The sequence below is a fragment of the Arachis ipaensis genome, chromosome B10 (genome assembly GCF_059453495.1).
Source record: "Arachis ipaensis isolate K30076 ecotype BB chromosome B10, ASM5945349v1, whole genome shotgun sequence".
Taxonomy (NCBI): domain Eukaryota; kingdom Viridiplantae; phylum Streptophyta; class Magnoliopsida; order Fabales; family Fabaceae; genus Arachis; species Arachis ipaensis.
In genome coordinates, this window is record NC_142435.1 from 128,239,880 (window position 1) to 128,264,848 (window position 24,969).

At 29.8% G+C, this 24,969-nt stretch overlaps 1 protein-coding gene and 1 long non-coding RNA gene across 2 annotated transcripts; both read right to left on the bottom strand.

Annotated features, from left to right (window-relative positions):
• Positions 1–4,033: 4,033 nt before the first annotated feature.
• Positions 4,034–5,589, bottom strand: LOC110268469 (uncharacterized). Its single transcript, XM_021114654.1, has 4 exons — positions 5,338–5,589; positions 4,494–5,109; positions 4,307–4,407; positions 4,034–4,186 (listed from the first exon to the last, which is right to left on the bottom strand). The coding sequence occupies exons 1-4, from the start codon at positions 5,587–5,589 to the stop codon at positions 4,034–4,036; spliced, it is 1,122 nt and encodes a 373-aa protein (XP_020970313.1).
• Positions 5,590–8,515: 2,926 nt separating this feature from the next.
• Positions 8,516–24,555, bottom strand: LOC148581670 (uncharacterized). Its single transcript, XR_015890689.1, has 7 exons — positions 24,423–24,555; positions 24,183–24,315; positions 23,918–24,075; positions 9,882–10,005; positions 9,596–9,778; positions 9,454–9,519; positions 8,516–9,008 (listed from the first exon to the last, which is right to left on the bottom strand). It is a non-coding gene; the product is annotated as an uncharacterized LOC148581670 (long non-coding RNA).
• Between the last annotated feature and the right edge of the window lie 414 nt (positions 24,556–24,969).

Below are 24,969 nucleotides of genomic sequence, written 5' to 3' on the forward strand. Positions count from 1 at the left end.
AATTGAAATGATGGTTTATTTTTGAAACACAAATAAATAAATTAAATAAACACTATTTTGATACTAACATTTTGTAGCAGTGATGCAATACGTTTTTTCTTTAGTTTGTTAATATAGAAATAAAATAAATGCACAATTAATTAATTATAATTAAATTTTTATATAGATTTTACAAGTATTTCGTATATAAATAGTATTTTCATATGGATAGATTTTGTATATAAATTTTTAAATTTTTTTCTAATAAAATAAGTTTGAGAAAATAAATAAATTTAATAACTTTATAAATAAGTAATCTTTAAATAATATTAGTCAATTTTAATATTGATTTTGTTCATATAATAACAACCTATTTTCTTAATCTTATTTTTTAATTTAAATTTATTTATTTTATACATTTTACATGTTAAATAACGTAGAATATTTTATTTTTTAAAATTTATTTTTAATTTTAATATTAAAATTATAATTTTAAAAATTAAAATATAAAATTAATTTTTTAAACTCAATAGAAAAGTGGTAGAATCTATTGAGTCGCTAGTAAAAAGATAAAGCCAATTAAGTGTGTTACATATCTAATTAATTCGTTTAAAAAAACTAATAACAAAAATAGAAGAATTAGTATTGATTATTTTCCACACAATACATTTATATATTTTATTACCGACTAAATTTGAACCAAATAGAAAATAAAGCCAAATATTCATGTTCACTTTTATCATATGTCGATGATATTATAATTGTTCTTGCAAAAGACAAATAAATTTAATCAAAAAATGCATATAAAAATATTGATATAATTTTTAACAAATTTTTTATTGAAATATGTTAATTTACTATATTTAAAATATAGTATTTAGAATAATTATATTATTTTAATTAATATATATTATTTAAAAGAACATTTAAAATTTATTATTTTGTATTAAAAGTATTAATAAAAATAATTTATTAGTTTTTCTTAAAATAACATTTTCTTTTCTTTTTCATAGAAGAAAGAAGTACTCTTAATTATATATTAAAGGAAAATTTTCAAGTATACCGGTACATCGGTATTTCAGTAATTTATTAGCAGTTGATCTTAATTATAAAAATATATATATAATATATATAATTAAGATCAACGGTTAAAAATTACTGAAATACCGGTGTACTGTTATACTTGAAAGTTTTTCTATATTAAATAGAATAATTATTTAATTTTATATCTGTAATATTTTATATTAATTAGCTTCAAGTTTTAATAACTTTTTGAATAAATTAATAACAACTTCATGCGAATAATTGTTTAAATATAATTTCATTTTAATTTTTGATTATGTTACCCACTTACGTGAACGTTGAGGATAATCTGAAATAAAAAAGAATGAACTTGTTGTAACTGCCATGTATTCTATGCTTTAACTGCGTGTGCTTCGTGTAACTGTCGCTCGTTCTTAGTGGGCAGCATCATTATTCTGCATACATAAGAACCCCTTAATCATGAAAAATATTTTCATTCCCGTTGATAATTGACTATTACCCTCTTAAAAATGGAAGTGGACAATAATACCTCAAAGTGTGTTGATAAGAGCATCAATGATAACCAATCTTGTCTGGTTGAAACCTTCCACTCCAACACTGTTGTTGATGGCATAGTTGCCTCTTTGAAGGTGAGATGTGTTTCAATCTAAGTGTATCTGTTATGCACGATTGCAACTAAATATTCCTTAATATTCATATACTATTTTGCAACATTAAAATAACTGACCTTGAGAGATTGTACATCAATATGAAGGGAGAGATGGCCATTCTTCAAGTTACAGTATTGGACCATGGAGACCGCCCAGCAACTTCTGATCAAATGCCACAACAGCATGTTCCAGCTGACGCGGTCAAAGGGAAGGAAGTACTTGAGAAAGACTATGCAAATGTAGAAGAAGACACTGATGTCATTCTTGGTGGAAGCGATCCTGAAAATACTGGTACTCCCCTAAATGGAAAATCTCAAAAGATAACTATTATCAACCAGGATAAAGAAATGATAGCACAACAAGAAAATGTCAACTATACTCATATCTATCTTCGTGAAAAGGTATATCCTTATATTAGCTACTTGTTTTCATTTGCAGCATTCATATATTTTAGTTACTAATTTTTTAATTATTTTTTTATTAAATTCGTATAGGCAAAAAAAGCATCCAAAGCTACCTTGAACTCGTCAGCCAAAGGTCACAACTCAAGTGAAAATTTCTGTTCTGGACGAAATATGGGCAGACCAAAGGGATCCAATGGACCTAGAATACTATCATCTGAAATTGGTTGTGTACTCCCAATTGAACTGAAGTCTAAATTCTGTCCAACTAAGAAAATGTAGTTGACACTACAAGAATGTCAAATATCACTTTATGTATTTGGCCACGACCTATATGAAGGGTAAAAACATTCAGTTAGCTACTTAACAAAAATAAAACTTATAAATATAAATAAGTTAATTATTGATGTCGAATATTTATTTCTGTGTCTTTTGTATTTGTAAGTTTTTACACAAGTACAACTTTATTGTATCTACATAGGGAGACTCTATTCAAAAATAAAAATATTGAAATGAGTTGAGCAGATTTTCAGTGTCTCACTCCCGGCAATGAAGTACACTCTAATATAAGTAAATACTGTAACTTTTATTAGGTTTGTGAAGAATATGCTTTATTTATTAACATTTTCATTTCCATGTAGATTTTACTATTGACTGCCCTTAAAAAAACAATGGCATAACGTATTGATGATCCCTTTGAAGATATATTCAACAAAATAACAACTTGGTCTCTACCACCATAATTTGGGGTAAGAAATTTCGATAACGGACCCTCAAAAGATACATAGTCTCAATGAAACTAATAATTTATAATAAAAAATTTAGGTTGATGCCCTTAACCCAGATATGCTACGTCAAGAGGTGTATGAAAAGTACAAAAACATCTGGATGCCGAAGTCTTCTGCATTAGAATATGTATTTTATTTTCACTCACTCTCTATTTGAATTTTTCATATTTTTTTAGTTTAATTGTCCATGAATCATGTCCACACAGATATATGTTCCACTTATTGACGACATTTTTCACTGGTTCTTGATGGTAATATCCATTGACGAGGGGAAGGTCTACAAACTTGATTCATATCCAAACCCAAACCGAGATATCTCTAAAAAATTTGTCATGAGATGGACGGTGATATATTGAATCTTCCTAGTGTATTTTTAGTTGTTGATAACATAGTAAATTATATATTTTTAAACAAGTGTAATAACCCGTGCCATGCACGTGATAAGATTGAAATTATAATTTTAAGCTGTTGTGTTAAAATTAATTTCAATTATAATAATTTAATTAATAAAAAATAACTTGTATGCATTTATTTTCTTTTCTTAATATAGTGTTAATTGTATTAACTATAAAATAGTTATTTAATCTACTTTTTTCAATAAATCAGACATATATACTCAATATGACCATAAATAATCTAGTAATACTCAAATCCACTAACAAAGTTTTATATGTTGGTTTACTGTGAAGTAAGAACATATCAAAATCAGCTCAAAATGAAGAACAAATTAATAGAGAATCCTAATGTAGAAAGTTCTACAATAAACAATAAATAATTTAAACCTACTAAATAACAATTCAACGCTATCCTTTGATACCTGCAAAATATACACCTAAAATAACACTGTATCAATGTTAGTATATAAAATTATATGATTAACGTAATTATAAAATTGTTTATCAGGAGAATAAAATAATACGGATTTTTATGATAATTTTAATATTCTCAAGCTATTAATGTACAATAAGAATGCATTATCCATTATAGCTCCTAGAATTGCTAAATTTTTTTAATTGATAGTAATAAATTTTAATAAATAAATACATTTAAGTAAGACATTTTGTTATTACCTTTTCATTATAGGCTCTCAAAAACTTCTCTATATACCACATTCATCATGCAGTTATCTTCCAAGTGTCCATGATCTTGCAACAACACTCGCAGACCATCTTTACTCGTTACCCTTGATAACGCAACTTACAATTGACCACGGGTGAAAACTGGCCTTGGAAGGTAAATTCCAACTTTCGATAGAGTTTGTCCCTGGGACGTATTTATTGTCATTGCAAATGACATGATAATTGGGAATTGTCTTCTTTGAAACCTGATCAGTAATGTTTCATTTTTTTGGAATTAGATTCAGTCTTGGGATACGAACAATACTTCCAGCTTTGTTACCGATTAAAGTCTTGCATTCTATCACATGATTTCCCATTCTTCTAACTTGCATTCTCGTTCCATTGTACAAACCATTAGTTGGGTCTGTATTCCACAGCAACATAACAGGAGCGCCAACCTTCATAACCAACTTGTGTGGTGGTAGACCTGAACAATTTATTCCATTTAAAATCTCCAGAAAGCATCTAACTCAAATTCTATATTTCCCTCCTCAGCACACACAGAGTCTGAACTTAAGTAGACTCTTTCTTGTCCAGGTAACCCTGCAGCCATCTTGTTGTATACATCAATGACACAATCCAGAGTTGGTGCAAGAATTGCTCTATCCTTGAAATAATTTTCAACGGATAAATTGGATAACATATCTAGATACACAAAATCAATGAGGTCATCCAAAGATGTCTCAGTGTTCTTAACCAAAATGTCAGATGGTATATGAACGATTGATTCACCATCTGTTGTATCACCAGCCAAACCATCACCAATTTTGAGTAGCCATTCTGCAAAATTTCTGAGTTCTTGTATGTTATTGTTTTCACGTAGTGACAATCTCATGTTTTTTGTAAGCTTTAAAACCTTACAGTTATGCCACAAATATGAAGAATTAATAGAAGACTGAATTATATCTTGCCTTGAGCCTCTGGGAATCACAAGTAAAATTTGTCTAAAATCTCCTCCGAGAACAACAACTTTACCTCCAAATGGCAAATGAGCATTATACGAATCTGAGCACCTTAAGATGTCGCTGAGGCATTTGTCTAAAGCTTCGTAACAATACTTACTTATCATTGGAGCTTCATCCCATATGATTAATTTGGCCTTGGATATTAACCTTGCAAGAGGACTTCCCTGTTTAATGCTACACAAAGAATCTTCATTTATGGTCAAATGAATTTTAAACCTTGAATGTGTAGTTCTTCCGTTAGGCAACATAAGTGCAACAGTCCCACTCAAAGCAACGTTTAAAATTATACCTCCTTTAGACCTAATTGAGCATGATATAGTTGATCATAAGAATGTTTTTCCACAACCACCTTGACCGTATAAGAAGAAAAGTCCACCCATATTACCACTAACAGCACCAATTATTTGATCGTATGCAAATTTCTGCTCATCAATTAGCTTTTCTAAATACCCACCTAGTTCACTCGCAACAGCATTAACGTCAAAGTTCAACTCTTCCATTATAATTCTGTCTTCTAAGATGGACACCAAATTCTCTGAAGGATATGGCATTCCACAATATTCTTTCAATGACTTGCCATTTGACTGGAGCAAATCTTCAATTTTTGCAAGTGCAATATCTTTTATTTGGACTTCTGACACCATCAAATCTGTATTTTTTCAATTTAAAATAACACAATTATTTGAAAAATTAGTCTTTGGCAAGAAAAGTTTGAAATGCATTGTTGAATGATAAATAACTCCTTGTTTTTGGTTTAAAAAATGCTTCATTAGTAACATGTCCTTTTAAAAATTATTATTGTGATTAACATGGATATCAAAATCACTATAACATAAAAAAAGGCACACAAACAACCGATGCAAATGCAAGTATTGAAAGTATGTGGATTTAGTTGCGGTTTCTTAGATGAAGTAGATATGGTTTATGACAATGTATCAAAATATGTATTAAGAGGAGGAAGTAAAGCAAGTACGAAACTAATATATATAAAATCCAATTTTTGAGTAATGTTTTGTTATATTTCCTAAATATTATCAGAGAAAGGGAAAAAGTTAAAGTGAACACCAATAAACAATTTTGCCATATGTATGGTAATTTTACTCCTAAAAAAGGTATTTTGTTAAAGAAAATCACTCTTAAAATTTCTTATCCAATGTTTTTGTTATAATTATAGGCTAAATTGAATTCTACCATGGAAAAAATTATAATAGACTATAGTTACCTTCCATTTGCAGTAATCTTCTTTGTTAATATAGTACGTCATGAGAGTGAAAGTTCCAAGTCTTTTGCCAATCAAAATCTGGTCTACTCATGTTATTTGATGTTAATAAAACAACAAAAAGTCTCCTTAAAAAAGTTGCAGAGTGCCATGTTCCTGCTTCAGAGATTGCATCAATGAATTCTCTGTCATTCTGCAACAGTCCTAGAGCATAGCATGCATCTTTGAAGAAGTCATAAACAACACCATCAACTGTTTTTTGATCATAAACGACACCATCTTTGAATAATTTTCTAATTTTATGAATGGTAGAAATGCTAATAATGAAACACACTCCAAATAAGGATAAGTCAATTAACTTACGTGTAACATTTGTTAATGGAGTCCTTGTGCTAGCTGAATCGGACCTCATTGCATGCATTGAATTTTGGTTGCTCTCATTTTGTGTGCATATTGATTTGTTAATCAAGAGAACTTGATTATATGAGTTGCTACCAGCCGCAAAACTCTCTTTGGCAACATTTCTTCTCTTTGCTCCATTGTAGGTGTCTTGAAATAATTAATGTTTCAAAAGAATGTAGTATTAGGAAACAGAAAGAAAGTATGCCATGAAAGAATTGGAATGAGATAATTATAATTGCTTATTACCTTGAGGTACATTCCGTAAACAAAGACTTGTTCTTTTTCTTCTTCTTTGACTGTCCAGAATTATTCTACGCCTAATCCTTGCAAGTCTTCAACTTATCCTTGAATTTTCACTATCCATTGATAAGATGTTAAAATAACACACTAAAATTGAGGCAATTCAAATTCATAATTGTTATATATGCAGAGTATATTAGGAGTATTTAAAAACTGAAGAAAAATGAGTTAGTGGGAATGTGAAAAGTATTTTATTAAGGTAAAATAAGAAATTAAATCTCTACAATTAATTCTCTATCTTTAGAGTAGGATAATTACGTTTGGAATGTTCTGATGCTTTTATGCTTTTTATTCTTTTTTGCTTGTGATACCCTTTATAAAAAAATTACATTTGCAACCTTAGATTAAAGAAACTTATAGGAGAGATAAGTTTGGAATATAATAATTAATACATCATGTGATAGGAAAACAATGATTTCCAATTCATTGATATATACATACATGGAAATATATAATAGTGAACTATTCGGGAAGAGGCCAAAGAAGAGATATACAAATATACATGACATTATTGCTATACAGAGAATAGGCATTAAAAGATATACGCCTGTAATAAAATATCATACCTTGAGCAACTATATTTATGAATTAAAATTATTGATACACCACATTTATTATATTATTATATATGAAATTAAAAAACCTCACTAAGTGTCGGAATCCCAATTTGTCACGCCGAAGCCTAGATCTTATAAGCTGAAACATTTAACAGGAGCAAAGAAGGAAGGTTAGTTAAACCTCAACCAAGGCTTATGCATAAAAAAGCCAGAGGTACACCAATAATCGATGGATTTTGCAGAATGTATAAATCAAAGGTGAGGTACTCAAGTAAAGCTTGGATAATCAGTCGGGACCGATGTGGAGGTTGTAGGGAGTAGTAGCACAGATAAACAACGGCACCGCCATGGCGAGCTCTGGAGGTAAAAGGCTGAGTCGGGGAACAGCAGCCCATCGACGCCAATGAAGAGGCCATGTAAGGGAAGTAGCATGGGTCTGGGTTGGGTTATGGGTTAAATTTGGGTTGTGTCCTTGTAGCCCACATCATAGGCATTGTTTAATATTATTTTTAGTATATTTTCGTAACTTTTTATTTTTTATTAATTTTTTTGTTAATAGTATGGATATTTTTTTTCTTATATTTATTGATGTATATTATTGTATTTTTTAATAGATTTTTTTGCACTCATTGCTTATATAATTTTTTGTAATTATTTTTATTAATATATATTTTTGTTAGAACCTTATTTTTTTATTTACCTTTGTAGATTTTTATTGTGTGTTCAAAAATTAGTATATATTTTATATAATACTGTTAATTTTATATTATAAATTTTTTAAGAAAGATATAATTAAATTTAAAAAGAGAGTACTACTGAAAGAGTACCAAAAAACTATTAACTAAAAGAGTACTAAATTTCAAGACATACATTTAAATTTCTTTAAAAAAAACTATAGTCAAGAAGTTTTAAAATAATATAATTTTGAATGATTCAAATTTATGTTTTGTAGTCATTTTGTCTGGACAAAATCTTGAATAATATAATCCAAAATGAAGGTAATCGGAAATCATTGTAGCTCGCCCCCGTTTTGGGTCAAGGTCGTAGATCAACAAAGCTTTCTTTAATAAAATGAAGGTAATATATAAAGTATTATGTCCATAATACCAATGATATATTTGTAAAGCCTCCAATAATATACCAGTGTATCATATAAGTAATTTGGAACTAAACAAAATAAAAATAAAGCGACTTAAAGATAAAATAGTTCACACAGTAATTTAAAAAAAATACTTGCATTATCATTCTAGAAATAATGATGAAAACTGCTTAATAAGCTATTCTTTGGAAACTTTCCTCGTCTTTGTTGCTGAAAAATTGTAATCTTCTCCAGTATCATGAGTTGGTTGTGAAATCCATCTTTCACTCTCAGCAGCATCAGAAGCAACACCAGAAGTAGTTGTAGGTTCATCTGTAAAAAAATGAGCTGGGTTTGCAACTAGGTTATGTTTGTCCCAGGTAATAGTAGTACCTCCATCACCAGCTTTATTAACCGTAAGATTTTTACCAGCAGAACTTGAATTGGTGTGATAGACTTGGAAGACTCAATGTCAGGTTGGTATTCACCTACTTGTGAATCAGCATTCTATCAAAAAATTAAGTAAAAGTTATCATTAGAGATAAAAATCTAATTAACAATCTCATCATTGTTCCGTGGTCAATACTACACACCCTTAAACAAAACACCATCACTTAAATTCACAGTCTATCCACTATTTTGGAATGCTACATATCAACTACGAAGAACAGTCCACCAAGGAGATTTTTTTTCAAAGAGAGAGTCCACACAATTTATTATAAGGAAAGTGCATCTGAAGTTGGGGTTTTTTATATCATTTAAATATAAAGGATAAACATATAAATGTTAATAAGAGATGTACATTATATCCTGCCAATTAATTCAGTATTTTGTCAATAGCTGAAGGATTTAATAATGTTAATGTTGTCACATACCCTTTTCACAAACATGAATTGGATAAATAATCTTGTTAAAATTAAATTGACAAAAAATTTTTGGTAAAGTTATTCACCTTATTCATATCTGAATAATCAGTTGGAAGTGTTATCACATTAGAAATTGCAGGGAAGAAGGCATCCTAATGAAATTTTAAAAACACCATGAGTATAATAAAAAATTACTTATATACCGTGCCTACTCTAAAGATAAAATACCTACTCGATACTGTACTTCTGTTTGAAGGAATTGATTATGGCCTCATCGTGATACAACTTCACGACTGTGATAGAAACCGATTGGAAAGAATTGATGTTCTCCAACTCCACAGAAACTTTGAAAAGGAACGTTTTATTCTTGAATTTACTTAACTCTATAGGAAAATCAATCCTATTCCCACCCTATATTGAATTGAGATGAAGAACAATAAGTGTCAACAATAAAATGTTAATACATGAGTTATAATGTTCACAATAGTATATAAATACAAAATTTTTTTAGTACCCTCATTATATGTTTTGTCCTCAGCTCTGCAGCAGAAATATTTAAATACTCACTACCAACAGTTTCATACGCGATGAATGATGCATAGGATTCTTCATCAGCAACCTTCAAATTTAGTGAATACCTATAAATAAAGAAAAATTATATTATCGCGAATCTCAATTAATAAAAACTGGAATAAGGTTTATTTCACAAATAATGCACACTTTGGAGTAAAATTCCGTGATTCAGCTTTGCACCTAGAACATTTGTAACCATCTCCTTCTTCTCTCAAAGGACAAACATTGCAACTCTTGTACCACCAAGACTTTCCCGGAGAAAAATCCTTCACTACTCCAATGGTCACACAAACTGTTTTCGGAAATGCAGTAGTTTAATCAATTAAAACAGTGTCACCAAATGATTACATATAAAAAAATATGGCATAAGAAAATTTTAGAATCTAATCAAGTTATATAAAAACCTCTATAAGATCCCTAATCTCAGAAATTGGTTTGTACGGAGTCTTATTCAAAGAATCATCTTCCTCTGAATATGGAGCTCTTTTCTCAATGCGTGCAACCCGTGTTGGTGTCCCTGTCTCAATAGCCATTATCCTTTATTCACACAAAATAAAATTTGCGTTAGAATATTGAAGATGCAATCATACACAGCTAAACATACAATATAACTGTAATTTTAATAAACCAACAAAAAGTCTAACCTTTGTCTGAATTTTTTAACCTTTTTCCAAATCAGCATTGATCATCAACACAGAGTTATATGTTGTATTTGAGACTCCCATTTTTGCATGCATTACACAAAGAGTAATAACATTAGACCTTCAAAATGAAGACCACTTTACCAAATTATTTTCAAATGAGCCAAAACTAATAGTACACCAACAGAGGCAAAAACATAACGAAGAGGAGGACAAAAGTGTAAGATGAAGAAAGAAAAACCAAACGAATAGATGTTCCGGAATGTCGAAAGGGCGCACGCGGAGACGGAGCGGTAAGACGCAATGACAGCGGTTCTAGAATGGGGCGGCGATGGCAAGCTCACGCGATGGGCTTCTGCTTCAAGTAATTGATTAGCCGCTAGATTTCTCATAGTAAGTTAGGGGAATTGCTACCCAATAATGTGACTTTTCAAGGGAGGATGGGAAGGTAGAATTATGAGGGTATGTGAGGGAATTGAATCACTGAATGGCTAAATTAGAGAGTGTTTGCTTCGTTTATGATTGGGGTTGGGTGGGTTAGCGAGTTTTTGGGGTAAATAGAATCTAGTTGGATTGTGTCCCGTATAAGAAAAAAAAAACAAAAAGAGCTGTATAGATATATTTTTTGTAATATTTATTTATGTTAATTTTTATTTTTTTTCATAGGCTACTGCTACTTTTAAAATATCTATTTAATACATCATATGTTAATATTAATAGTATTTCTTAAAAAGATATTTTTAAAAATAATTATAACATGATTATAAATATAATAAAAATAAATATGTCAATTAGAAGGTTAAATCAATATGCCTACCAATGCCTTTGTTGAATTTTGCAAACTGGATAATTAGTATGTATTCGATTGCTTGGTGATCATGTAGATAATTGAGTAGTTGAGTTACAAATTGATCCCACAGTGTGCATCTAATTTTTTCCTCATTTCTAAATAAAAGCGAAAATTAAGAGAAATAGGTAATAATATATAATAAAAAAAGATTTTGCATATGAATAGATAATTATTACAAAACAAATTATAATTGTGAAATTTTAAATCTTCAAATACTGCAAATCATGGAGATCAACCACAATGTAATGGCCATTTTTTCCTGCTTTTGACCATGACATAAGTTCTCCTTTTCCAGTCAAGAGTCCAATAACATCTATTTAAAAAAAACGAATTAAAAGCATGAAATTAAAGACAAATAAATGAACAACACAATAATAATAATAATACAAATTAACTACGTACCAAATAAGTTAGATTTTTCATTTGTTTGTCTCAATATATCAGTATGATCGAGAAAATTAAAATGATTTTTAGGAATGTTACGATCATCGATCGTATTTACTATACGTGACTCTTTCTTAAAAGTTATTCTACACACATGTGTAGTCAGAAGATAAATTCCGCTTGATTCCTCAATCAGAAAATTTGAGAAGACATAAACCTTCCCCTCGATCAAATCATTCTCAAACATTTTTGCCAAATAATTCTTGATTGAACAATGAATTTTATCACACTGTAAAACAAATTAAAAATGAAGACTATTAGCACTTATAACTCTATTAAATCGCACTATCGTTGATTCGTCCAAGGGTTTACTTATCAAATAAATTTAACATATGAACAAAAAATATCTATAAACTGGAAAAATGGGTGGAAAAATGCCGGTTAAGAATTTCTTATAAAAACAGTATTGCAAGTACAGTCTTAACCGACGAAATTTCCACTATCAATTTAAATTGTGTCACAATTAATAAAAAGAAATAACCGGGAGTAGAATCTCGTGTCGTTTCCCTAAGAGTTGACACAATGTGCAATTTATTGGCTAGGATTTTTCTGAGTAATTTTAGAATTGGAGAATGGAAAAATAAATAGCTAGAAATTAAAACAATAAATATTAACAAGAGGTGTTATGTATTTGAAATTAAAAGCCTTGGTCAGGGAAGAAAATTGGGATTTCTATCCTTGTCTTTTCCAAGTAGAATAGTAAATGTTCATTGCTTTCACTTAGTTATTCTCTAACAATTGAAGGAAAGTCAAGTGGCTTCACTAACTCTAGCTCACAAGTCCTAGTCACTTTGTGGGGGAGGACTAGAGTTGGTGAGAATTGAGTTAGCCAGCAATTTTCAATTACAGATAATACTTGAGTATCACAAGTCAAGGAATCCCAATTAATCAACCCCTAAGCCAAGTTGAAATGTCTACTCCATTAACATGAATGCCATTTTCATAAAACTATAATAGGAGTAAAAAAAGATATGATAATTATGAAAAATTAATTAAATTAAAATTAGCACGAACAATAATTAAAATGACTCAAACAAGCAATAAAAATAAATATAAAAATACTTCAATGCATTAATAAAATTAAAAAATAACAAGATCCAAACATGAACTCAAAGCAATTAAATGGAAAAGCGTAATTGAGTTATAAGAGAAGCAAACTATAAGGATGATGACTTCAATTGAAGGTAGTAGCAGCTCTCTCAAAATCCAATTCAAAAGCAAAACTAAGAACATCAAAATCTTAGAGAAAAGTCGGTGTTTTTCTCTCTAGAATTCAAAACTAAAACTAAAACTAAAGTGAAAAGTGTAAGTGTGTCAGTCACAGCTCCATCCCTGCCTCTAGTCTGTATTTTCGGGCTTAGATCTGGGTCCAAATCAGCCCAGAAATCACCCCCAACGAGTTCTGCTAAGTACAGCACATAATGCTCTGTCACGCGTATGCGTCGGCCACGCGTACGCGTCACTGAACGACGCTCCTGGTCACGCGCACGCGTCAGCCATGCGTGCGCCTCGCTCCTCGCTTCTCAAATCTTCAATTTCTTGTGCTCTTTCCACTTTGACATGCTTCATCTTCATCCTTTAAGTCATCTATGCCCTGTAAACCTGAAAACACTTAATAAACACATCACGACATTGAATGGGAATAAAGGAGAATTAAAAATTAAAAATTTTAAGACCTAGGAAACATGTTTTCAATCATAGCACAATATTGGGAATAAAACTTAAAAACATGTTATTTACATGAATAAGTGTGAGAATAATTGATAAAACCCCCTCAATTCAGTCTCAAATATATCATAAAATAATGGTTCATCAGTATGTTTGATAATTTAGTTTTCATGTTAGTACACATATTGAAATGGCTTAAAATTTAAAAAGAATTGAAATGATGGTTTATTTCAATATTTATTTTTGAAACACAGATAAATAAATTAAATAAACACTATTTTGATACTAACATTTTGTAGCATTGAAGAAATACGTTTTTTCTTTAGTTTGTTAATAGAGAAATAAAATAAATGCACAATTAATTAATTATAATTAAATTTTTATATAGATTTTACAAGTATTTCGTATATAAATAGTATTTTCGTATGGATGGATTTTGTATATAAATTTTTAAATTTTCTTCTAATAAAATAAGTTTTAGAAAATAAATAAATTTAATAACTTTATAAATAAGTAATCTTTAAATAATATTAGTCAATTTTAATATTGATTTTGTTCATATAATAACAACCTATTTTCTTAATTTTATTTTTTAATTTAAATTGATTTATTTTATACATTTTACATGTTAAATAACTTAGAATATTTTATTTTTTAAAATTTATTTTTCATTTTAATATTAAATTTATAATTTTTAAGAATTAAAATATAAAATTAATTTTTAAACTCAATAGAAAAGTGGTATAATCTATTGAGTCGCTAATAAAAAGATAAAGCCAATTAAGTGTGTTACATATCTAATTAATTCGTTTAAAAAACTAATAACAAAAATAGAAGAATTAGTATTGATTATTTTCCACACAATACATTTGTTTGTCAAAACTGTTTTTTACATGATATATAGTTAAATATTTTAAGTAATCTCATATATATACTCATATGTATTATAAGGTAGGTTATGGAGTTAAATCTAAATTTGGCCCTGAAATTTAGCCCGATACTCAAAATGATCCTATATATATATATATATATATATATATATATATATATATATATATATATATTATTACTGACTAAATTTGAACCAAATAGAAAATAAAGCCAAATATTCATGTTTACTTTTATCATATGTCGAGGATATTATAATTGCTCTTGCAAAAGAAAAATAGATTTAATAAAAAAATGCATATAAAAATATTGATATAATTTTTAACAAATTTTTTATTGAAATATGTTAATTTACTATATTTAAAATATAGTATTTAGAATAATTATATTATTTTAATTAATATATATAATTTAAAAGAACATTTAAAATTTATTATTTTGTATTAAAAGTATTAATAAAAATAATTTATTAGTTTTTCTTAAAATGACATTTTCTTTTCTTTTTCATAGAAGAAAGAAGTACTCCTAATTATATATTAAAGGAATATTTTCAAGTATACCGGTACATCGGTATTTCAGTAATTTTTTAACAGTTGATCTTAATTATAAAAAATATATATAATATATATAATTAAGATCAACGGTTAAAATTTACTGAAATACCAGTGTACTGTTATACTTGAAAGTTTTCCTATATTAAATAGAATAATTATTTAATTTTATATCTGTAATATTTTATATTAATTAGCTTCAAATTTTAATAACTTTTGGAATAAATTAATAACAATGTAATGCGAATAATTGTTTAAATATAATTTCATTTTAATTTTTGATTCTGTTACCCACTTACATGAACGTTGAAAATAATCTGAAATAAAAAAGAATGGACTTGTTTGTAACTGCCATGTATTCTATTAACTGCGTGCGCTTCGTGTATCTGTCGCTCGCTCTTAGTGGGCAGCATCATAACTCTGCATACATAAGAACCCGTGAAAAATATTTTCATTCCCGTTGATAATTGACTATTACCCTCTTAAAAATGAAAGTGGACAATAATACCTCCAAGTGTGTTGATAAGAGCATCAATGATAACCAATCTTGTCAGGTTGAAACCCTCCAGGTGAGATGTGTTTCAATCTAAGTGTATTTGTTATGCACGATTGCAACTAAATATTCTTTAATATTCATATACTGTTTTGCAACATTAAAATAACTGACCTTGAGAGATTGTGCAACAATATGAAGGGAGAGGTGGCCATTCTTCAAGTTGCAGTATTGGACCTTGGAGACCGCCCAGCAACTTCTGATCAAATGCCACCATTGCATGTTCCAGCTGATGCGGTCAAAGGGAAGGAAGTACTTGAGAAAGACTATACAAATGTAGAAGAAGACACTGATGTCATTCTTGGTGGAAGCGATCCTGAAAATACTGGTACTCCCCTGTATGGAAAATATCAAAAGATAACTATTATCAACCTGGACAAAGAAATGATAGCACAATCAAAAAATGTCAACTATACTCGTACCTATCTTCGTGAAAAGGTATATCCTTATATTAGCTACTTGTTTTCATTTGCAGCATTCGTATATTTTAGTTACTAATTTTTTAATTATTTTTTTTATTAAATTTGTATAGGCGAAAAAAGCATCCAAAGCTGCCTTGAACTTGTCACCCAAAGGTCACAACTCAAGTGAAAATTTCTGTTCTGGGCGAAGGAGGGGCAGACCAAAGGGATCCAATGGACCTAGAATACTATCATCTGAAATTGGTTGTGTACTCCCAGTTGAAAAGAAGTCTAAATTCTGTCCAACTAAGGAAATGCAGTTGACACTACAAGAATGTCAAATATCACTTTATGTATTTGGCCACAACTTATATGAAGGGTAAAAACATTGAGTTAGCTACTTAACAAAAATAAAACTTATAAATATAAATAAATTAATTATTGATGTCGAATATTTATTTCTGTGTCTTTTGTATTTGTAAGTTTTTACACAAGTACAACTTTGTTGTATCTACATAGGGAGACTCTATTCAAAAATAAAAATATTGAGATGAGTTGAGCAAATTTTCAGTGTCTCATTCCCTGCAATGAAGTACACTCAAATGTAAGTAAATACTATAACTTTTATTAGGTTTGTGAAGAATATGCTTTAGTTATTAACATGTTCATTTCCATGTAGATTTTAATGTTGACTGCCCTTAAAACAACAATGGCATAACGTATTGATGATCCCTTTGAAGATATGTCCAACAAAATAACAACTTGGTCTCTACCACCACAATTTGGGGTAAAAAATTTCGATAACAGACCCTCAAAAAATATGTAGTCTCAATGAAACTAATGATTTATAATAAAAAAAAATTAGGTTGATGCCTTTAACCCAAATATGCTACGTCAAGAGTTGTATGAAAAGTACAAAAAACATCTGGATGCCGAAGTCTTCTGCGTTAGAATATGTTTTTTATTTTCACCCACTCTCTATTTGAATTTTTCATATTTTTTTAGTTTAATTGTCCATGAATCATGTCCACACAGATATATGTTCCATTCATTGACGACATTTTTCACTGGTTCTTGATGGTAATATCCATTGACGAGGGGAAGGTCTACAAACTTGATTCATATCCAAACCCAAAGCGAGATATCTCAAAAAAATTTGTCATGAGATAGATGGTGATATATTGAATCTTCCTAGTGTATTTTTAATTGTTGATAGCATAGTAAATTATATATTTTTAAACAAGTGTAATAACCCGTACCATGCACGTGATAAGTTTGAAATTATAATTTTAAGCTATTGTGTTAAAATTAATTTTAATTATGATAATTTAATTAATAAAAAAATAACTTGTATGCATTTATTTTCTTTTCTTAATATAGTGTTAATTGTATTAACTATAAAATAGTTATTTAATCTACTTTTTTTTCAATAAATCAGACATATATATTCAATATGCCATAAATAATCTAGTAATACTTAAATCCACTAACAAAGTTTTATATGTTGGTTTGTTGTGAAGTAAGAATATATCAAAATCAGCTCAAAATGAAGAACAAATTAATAGAGAATCCTAATGTAGAAAGTTCTACAACAAACAATAAATAATTTAAACCTACTAAATAACAATTCGACGCTATCCTTTGATACCTGCAAAATATATACATGAAATAACACTGTATCACTGTTAGTATATAAAATTATATGATTATCGTAATTATAAAATTGTTTATTAGGAGAATAAAATAATACATATTTTTTATGATAATTTTAATATTCTCAAGCTATTAATGTACAATAAGAATGCATTATCCATTAGCTCCTAGAATTGCTAAATTTTTTTAATTGATAGTAATAAATTTTAATAAATAAATAGATTTAAGTAAGACATTTTGTTATTACCCTTTCATTATAGGCTCTCGAAAATTTATCTCTCAAAAATTTATCTATATACCACATTCATCGTGCAATTATCTTTTAAGTGTCCATGATCTTGCAACAGTACTCGCAGACCATCTTTACTCGTTACCCTTGATAACGCAACATACAATTGACCATGGGTGAAAACTGGCCTTCGAAGGTAAATTCCAACTTTCGATAGAGTTTGTCCCTGGGACTTATTTATTGTCATTGCAAATGACATGATAATTGGGAATTGTCTTCTTTGAAACCTAACCGGTAATGTTTCATTATTTGGAATTAGATTCAGTCTTGGGATAAGAATAATACTTCCAGCTTTGTTACCGGTTAAAGTCTTGCATTCTATCACATGATTTCTCATTCTTCTAACTTGAATTCTCGTTCCATTTTACAAACCATTAGTTTGGTCTATATTCCGCAACAACATAATAGGAGCGCCAACCTTCACAACCAACTTGTGTGGCGGTAGACCTGAACAATTTATTCCATTTAGATTCGCCGGCGAGAAAGCATCTAACAAAAATTCCATATTTTCCTCCTCAGCACACACAGAGTCTGAACTTAAGTAGTCTCTTTCTTGTCCAGGTAACCCTGCAGTCATCTTGTTGTTGACATCAATGACACAATCCAGAGTTGGTGCAAGAATTGCTCTATCCTTGAAATAATTTTCAACGGATAAATTGGATAACATATCTAGATACACAAAATCAATGAGGTCATCCAAAGATGTCTCAGTGTTCTTAACCAAAATGTCAGATGGTATATGAACGATTGATTCACCATCTGTTGTATCACCAGCCAAACCATCACCAATTTTGAGTAGCCATTCTGCAAAATTTCTGAGTTATTGTATGTTGTTATTTTCACGTAGTGACAATCTCATGTTTTTTGTAAGCTTTAAAACCTTACAGTTATGCCACAAATATGAAGAATTAATAGAAGACTGAATTATATCTTGCCTTGAGCCTCTAGGAATCATAGGTAAAATTTGTCTAAAATCTCCTCCGAGAACAACAACTTTACCTCCAAATGGCAAATGAGCATTATACGAATCTGAGCACCTTAAGATGTCTCTGAGGCATTTGTCTAAAGCTTTGTAACAATACTTACTTATCATTGGAGCTTCATCCTATATGATTAATTTGGCCTTGGATATTAACCTTGCAAGAGGACTTTCCTGTTTAATGTTACACAAAGAATCTTCATTTATGGTCAAATGAATTTTAAACCTTGAATGTGCAGTTCTTCCATTAGGCAACAGAAGTGCCGCAGTCCCACTCGAAGCAACATTTAAAATTATACCTCCTTTAGACCTAACTGAGCATGATATAGTTGACCATAAGAATGTTTTTCCTCAACCACCTTGACTGTATAAGAAGAAAAGTCCACCCATACACCAATTATTTGATCGTATGCAAATTTATGCTCATCAGTTAGCTTTTCTAAATACCCACCTAGTTCACTCGCAACAGCATTAACGTCAAAGTTCAACTCTTCCATTATAATTCTGTCTTCTAAGCTGGACACCAAATTTTCTGAAGGATATGACATTCCACAATATTCTTTCAATGACTTGCCATTTGACTGGAGCAAATCTTCAATTTTTGCAAGTGCAATATCTTTTATTTGGACTTCTGACATCATCAAATCTATATTTTTTCAATTTAAAATAACACAATTATTTGAAAAATTATTAAATTAGTCTCTGGCAAAAAAAGTTTGAAATGCATTGTTGAATGATAAATAACACTCCTTGTTTTTGGTTTAAAAAATGCTTCATTAGTAACATGTCCTTTTAAAAATTATTATTGTGATTAACATGGATATCAAAATTATTATAACATAAAAAAAGGCACACAAACAACCAATGCAAATGCAAGTATTGGAAGTATGTGGATTTTGTTGCGGTTTCATAGATGAAGTAGATATGGTATACGGCAATGAATCAAAATATGTATTAAGAGGAGGAAGTAAAGCAAGTACGAAACTAATATATATATAATCCAATTTTTGAGTAATGTTTTGTGATATTTACTAAATATTATCAGAGAAAGGGAAAAAGTTAAAGAGAACACCTATAAACAATTTTGCCATATGTATGGTAATTTTACTCCCAAAAAAGGCATTTTGTTAAAGAAAATCACTCTTAAAATTTCTTGTCCGATGTTTTTGTTATAATTATAGGATAAATTGAATTCTACCATGGAAAAAAATTATAATAGACTATAGTTACCTTTCATTTGCAATAATCTTCTTTGTTCATATAGTACGTCATGAGAGAGAAAGTTCCAAGTCTTTTGCCAAACAAAATCTGGTCTACTCATGTTATTTGATATTAATAAAACAACAAAATGTCTCCTTAAAAAAGTTGCAGAGTGCCATGTTCCTGCTTCAGAGATTGCATCAATGAATTCTCTGTCATCCTGCAATAGTCCTAAAGCATAGCATGCATCTTTGAAGGAGTCATAAACAACACCATCAACTATTCTTAGATCATAAATGACACCATCTTTGAATAATTTTCTAATTTTATGAATGGTAGAAATGCTAATAATGAAACACACTTCAAATAAGGATAAGTCAATTAACTTACGTGTAACACTTGTTAATGGAGTCCTTGTGCTAGCTAAATCGGACCTCATTGCATACTTTGAATTTTGGTTGCTCTCATTTTGTGTGCATATTGATTTGTTAATCAAGAGAACTTGATTATATGAGCTGCTACTGGCCGCAAAACTCTCTTTGGAAATATTTCTTCTCTTTGCTCCATTGTAGGTGTCTTGAAATAATTAATATTTCAAAAGAATGTAGTATTTGGAAAGAGAAAGAAAGTATGCCATGAAAGAATTGGAATGAGATCATTATAATTGGTGATTACCTTGAGGTGCATTCTGTAAACAAAGACTTGTTCTTTTTTTTCTTCTTTGACTGTCCAAAATTATTCTACGCCTAATCCTTGCAAGTCTTGAACTTATCCTTGAATTTTCACTATCCATTGATAAGAGGTTAAAATAACACACTAAAATTGAGGCAATTCAAATTCAGAATTGTTATATATGCAGAGTATATTAGGAGTATTTAAAAACTGAAGAAAAATGAGTTAGTGGGAATGTGAAAAGTATTTTATTAAGGTAAAATAAGAAATTAAATCTCTACAATTAATTCTCTATCTTTAGATTAGGATAATTACGTTTGGAATGTTCCGATGCTTTTATGCTTTTTATTCTTTTTTGCTTGCGATACCCTTTATCAAAAAAATTACATTTGCAACCTTAGATTAAAGAAACTTATAGGAGAGATAAGTTTGGAATATAATAATTAATACATCATGTGATAGGAAAACAATAATTTCCAATTCATTGATATATACATACATGGAAATATATAATAGTGAACTATTCGGGAAGAGGCCAAAGAAGAGATATACAAATATACATGACATTATTGCTATACAGAGAATAGGCATTAAAAGATATATGCCTGTAATAAAATATCACACCATGAGCAACTATATTTATGAATTAAAATTATTGATACACCACATTTATTATATTATTATATATGAAATTAAAAAACCTCACTAAGTGTCGGAATCCCAATTTGTCATGCCGAAGCCTAGATCTTATAAGCTGAAACATTTAACAGGAGGAAAGAATGAAGGTTAGTTAAACCTCAAGCAAGGCTTATGCATAAAAAAGCCAGAGGTACACCAATAATCAATGGATTTTGCAGAATGTATAAACCAAAGGTGAGGTACTCAAGTAAAGCTTGGATAATCAGTCAGGACCGATGTGGAGGTTGTAGGGAGCAGCAGCGCAGATAAACAACGATACTGCCATGGCGAGCTCTGGAAGTAGAAGTTCGCGGCTGAGTCGGGGGAACAGCAGCCCGTCGATGCCAATGAAGAGGCCATGTAAGGGAAGTAGCATGGGTAAGGGACTCCTGCTTGCTGGGTTGGGTTTTGGATTACGTTTGGGTTATGTCCTTGTAGCCCACATCACAGGCATTGTTTAATATTACTTTTAGTAAATTTTCGTAAGTTTTGATTTTTTATTAATTTTTTTTCATAGTATGGATATTTTTTTTTCCTTATGTTTATTGACGTATATTATTGTACTTTTTTATAGATTTTTTAGCACTCATTTCTTATATAAATTTTTGTAATTATTTTTATTAATACATATTTCTGTTAGAACCTTATTTTTTTATTTACCTTTGTAGATTTTTATTGTGTTAAAAAATTAGTATATATTTTATATAATACTGTTAATTTTATGTTATAAATTTTTTAAGAAAGATATAATTAAATTTAAAAAGAGAGTACTACTGAAAGAGTACTAAAAAACTCTTAACTAAAAGAGTACTAAATTTCAAGACATATATTTAAATTTCTTTAAAAAAAACTATAGTCAAGAAGTTTTAAAATAATATAGTTTTGAATTATTCAAATTTATGTTTTGTAGTCATTTTTGTCTAGACAAAATCTTGAATAATATAATCCAAAATGAAGGTAATCAGAAATCATTATAGCTCGCCCCCATTTAGGGTCAAAGTCATAGATCAACAAAGCTTTCTTTAATAAAATGAAGGTAAGATATAAAGTATTATGTCCATAATACCAATGCTATATTTGAAAAGCCTCCAATAATATACCCAGTGTATCATATAAGAAATTTGGAACTAAACAAAATAAAAATGAAGCGACTTAAAGATAAGATAGTTCACACAGTAAATCTTTCACTCTCAGCAGCATCAGAAGCAACACCAAAAGTAGCTGTAGGTTTCTCTGTAAAAAAATGAGCTGGGTTTGCAACTAAGGTATGTTTGTCCCAGGTAAAAGTAGCACCTCCATCATCAGCTTCATTAACCGTAATATTTTTGCCAGCAGAACTTGAATTCTGTCCAGACGTGATTGGTGTGATAAACTTGGAAGACTCAATGTCAGGTTGGTATTCACCTACTTGTGAATCAGCATTCTATCGAAAAATTAAGTAAAGTTATCATTAGAGATAAAAATCTAATTAACAATCTCATCATTGTTCCGTGGTCAATACTTCACACCCTTAAACAAAACACCACCACTTAAATTCACAGTCTATCCACTATTTTGGAATGCTACATATCAACAACTACAAAGAACAGTCCACCAAAGAGATTTTTTTCAAAGATAGAGTCCACACAATTTATTATAAGGAAAGTGCATCTGAAGTTAGGGTCTTTTATATCATTTGAATATAAGGGATAAACATATAAATGTTAATAAGAGATGTACATTATAGCCTGCCAATTAATTCAATATTTTGTCAATAGCTGGATGATTTAATAATGTTAATGTTGTCACATACCCTTTTTCACAAACATGAATTGGATAAATAATCTTGTTAAACATAAATTGACAAAAAAAAATTTTTGGAAAAGTTATTCACCTTATTCTTATCTGAATAATCAGCTGGAAGTGTTATCAAATTAGAATTTATAGAGAAAAAGGCATCCTAATGAAATTTTAAAAACACCATGAGTATAATAAAAAATTACTTATATATATCGTACCTACTCTAAAGATAAAATACCTGCTCAATACTATACTTTTGTTTGAAGGAATTGATTATGGCCTCATTGTGACACAACTTCACGACTGTGATAGAAACCAATTGGAAAGAATTGATGTTCTCCAACTTCACAGAAACTTTGAAAAGGAACATTTTATTCTTGAATTTACTTAACTCTTCAGGAAAATCAATCCTATTCCCACCCTATATTAAATTCAGATGAAGAACAATAAGTGTCAACAATAAAATGTTAATACATGAGTTATAATGTTCACAAATAGTATATAAATACGAAATTTTTTTAGTACCCTCATTATATATTTTGTCCTCAGCTCTGCAGCAGAAATATTTAAACACTCACTACCAATAGTTTCATACACGATGAATGATGCATAGGATTCTTCATCACCAACCTTCAAATTTAGTGAATACCTATAAATAAAGAAAAAATATATTATCGCGAATCTCATTTAATAAAAACTGGAATAAGGTTTATTTCACAAATAATGCACACCTTGGAGTAAAATTCTGTGATTCAGCTTTGCACCTAGAATATTTGTAACCATCCCCTTCTTCTCTCATAGCCAAAGGACAAACATTGCAACTCTTGTACCACCAAGACTTTCCCGGAGAAAAATCCTTCACTACTCCAATGGTCACACAAACCGTTTTCTGAAATGCAGTAGTTTAATCAATTAAAACAGTGTTACCAAATGATTACACTCCATAAAAAATATGGCATAAGAAAATTTTAGAATCTAATCAAGTTATATAAAAACCTCTATAAGATCCCTAATCTCAAAAATTGGTTTGTACGGAGTTTTATTCAAAAAATCATCTTCCTCTTAATATGGAGCTCTTTTCTCAATGCGTGCAACCCGTGTTGGTGTCCCTGTCTCAATAGCCATTATTCTTTATTCACACAAAATAAAATTTGCGTTAGAATATTGAAGATGCAACCATACACAGCTAAACTTACAATATAACTATAATTTTAATAAACCAACAAAAAGTCTAACCTTTGTCTGAATTTTTTAACCTCTTCCAAATCAACATTGATCATCAACACAGAGTTATATGTTGTATTTGAGACTCCCATTTTTGCATGCATTACACAAAGAGTAATAACATTAGACCTTCAAAATGAAGATCACTTTACCAAATTATTTTCAAATGAGCCAAAACTAATAGTACATCAACAGAGGCAAAAACATAATGAAGAGGAGGACAAAAGTGTAAGATGAAGAAAGAAAAACCAAACGAATAGCTGTTCCAGAATGTCGAAAGGGCGCACGCGGAGACGGACCGGTAAGACGCAATGACAGCGGTTCTAGAACGGGGCGGCGATGACAAGCACACGCGATGGGGCTTCTTCTTCAAGTAATTGATTAGCCGCTAGGTTTCTCATAGTAAGTTAGGGGAATTGCTACCCAATAACGTGACTTTTCAAGGGAGGAGGGGAAGATAGAATTATGAGGGTAGGTGAGGGAGTTGAATCATTGAATGGTTAAATTAGAGTGTTTGCTTTGTTTATGATTGGGGTTGGGTGGGTTAGCGAGTTTTTGG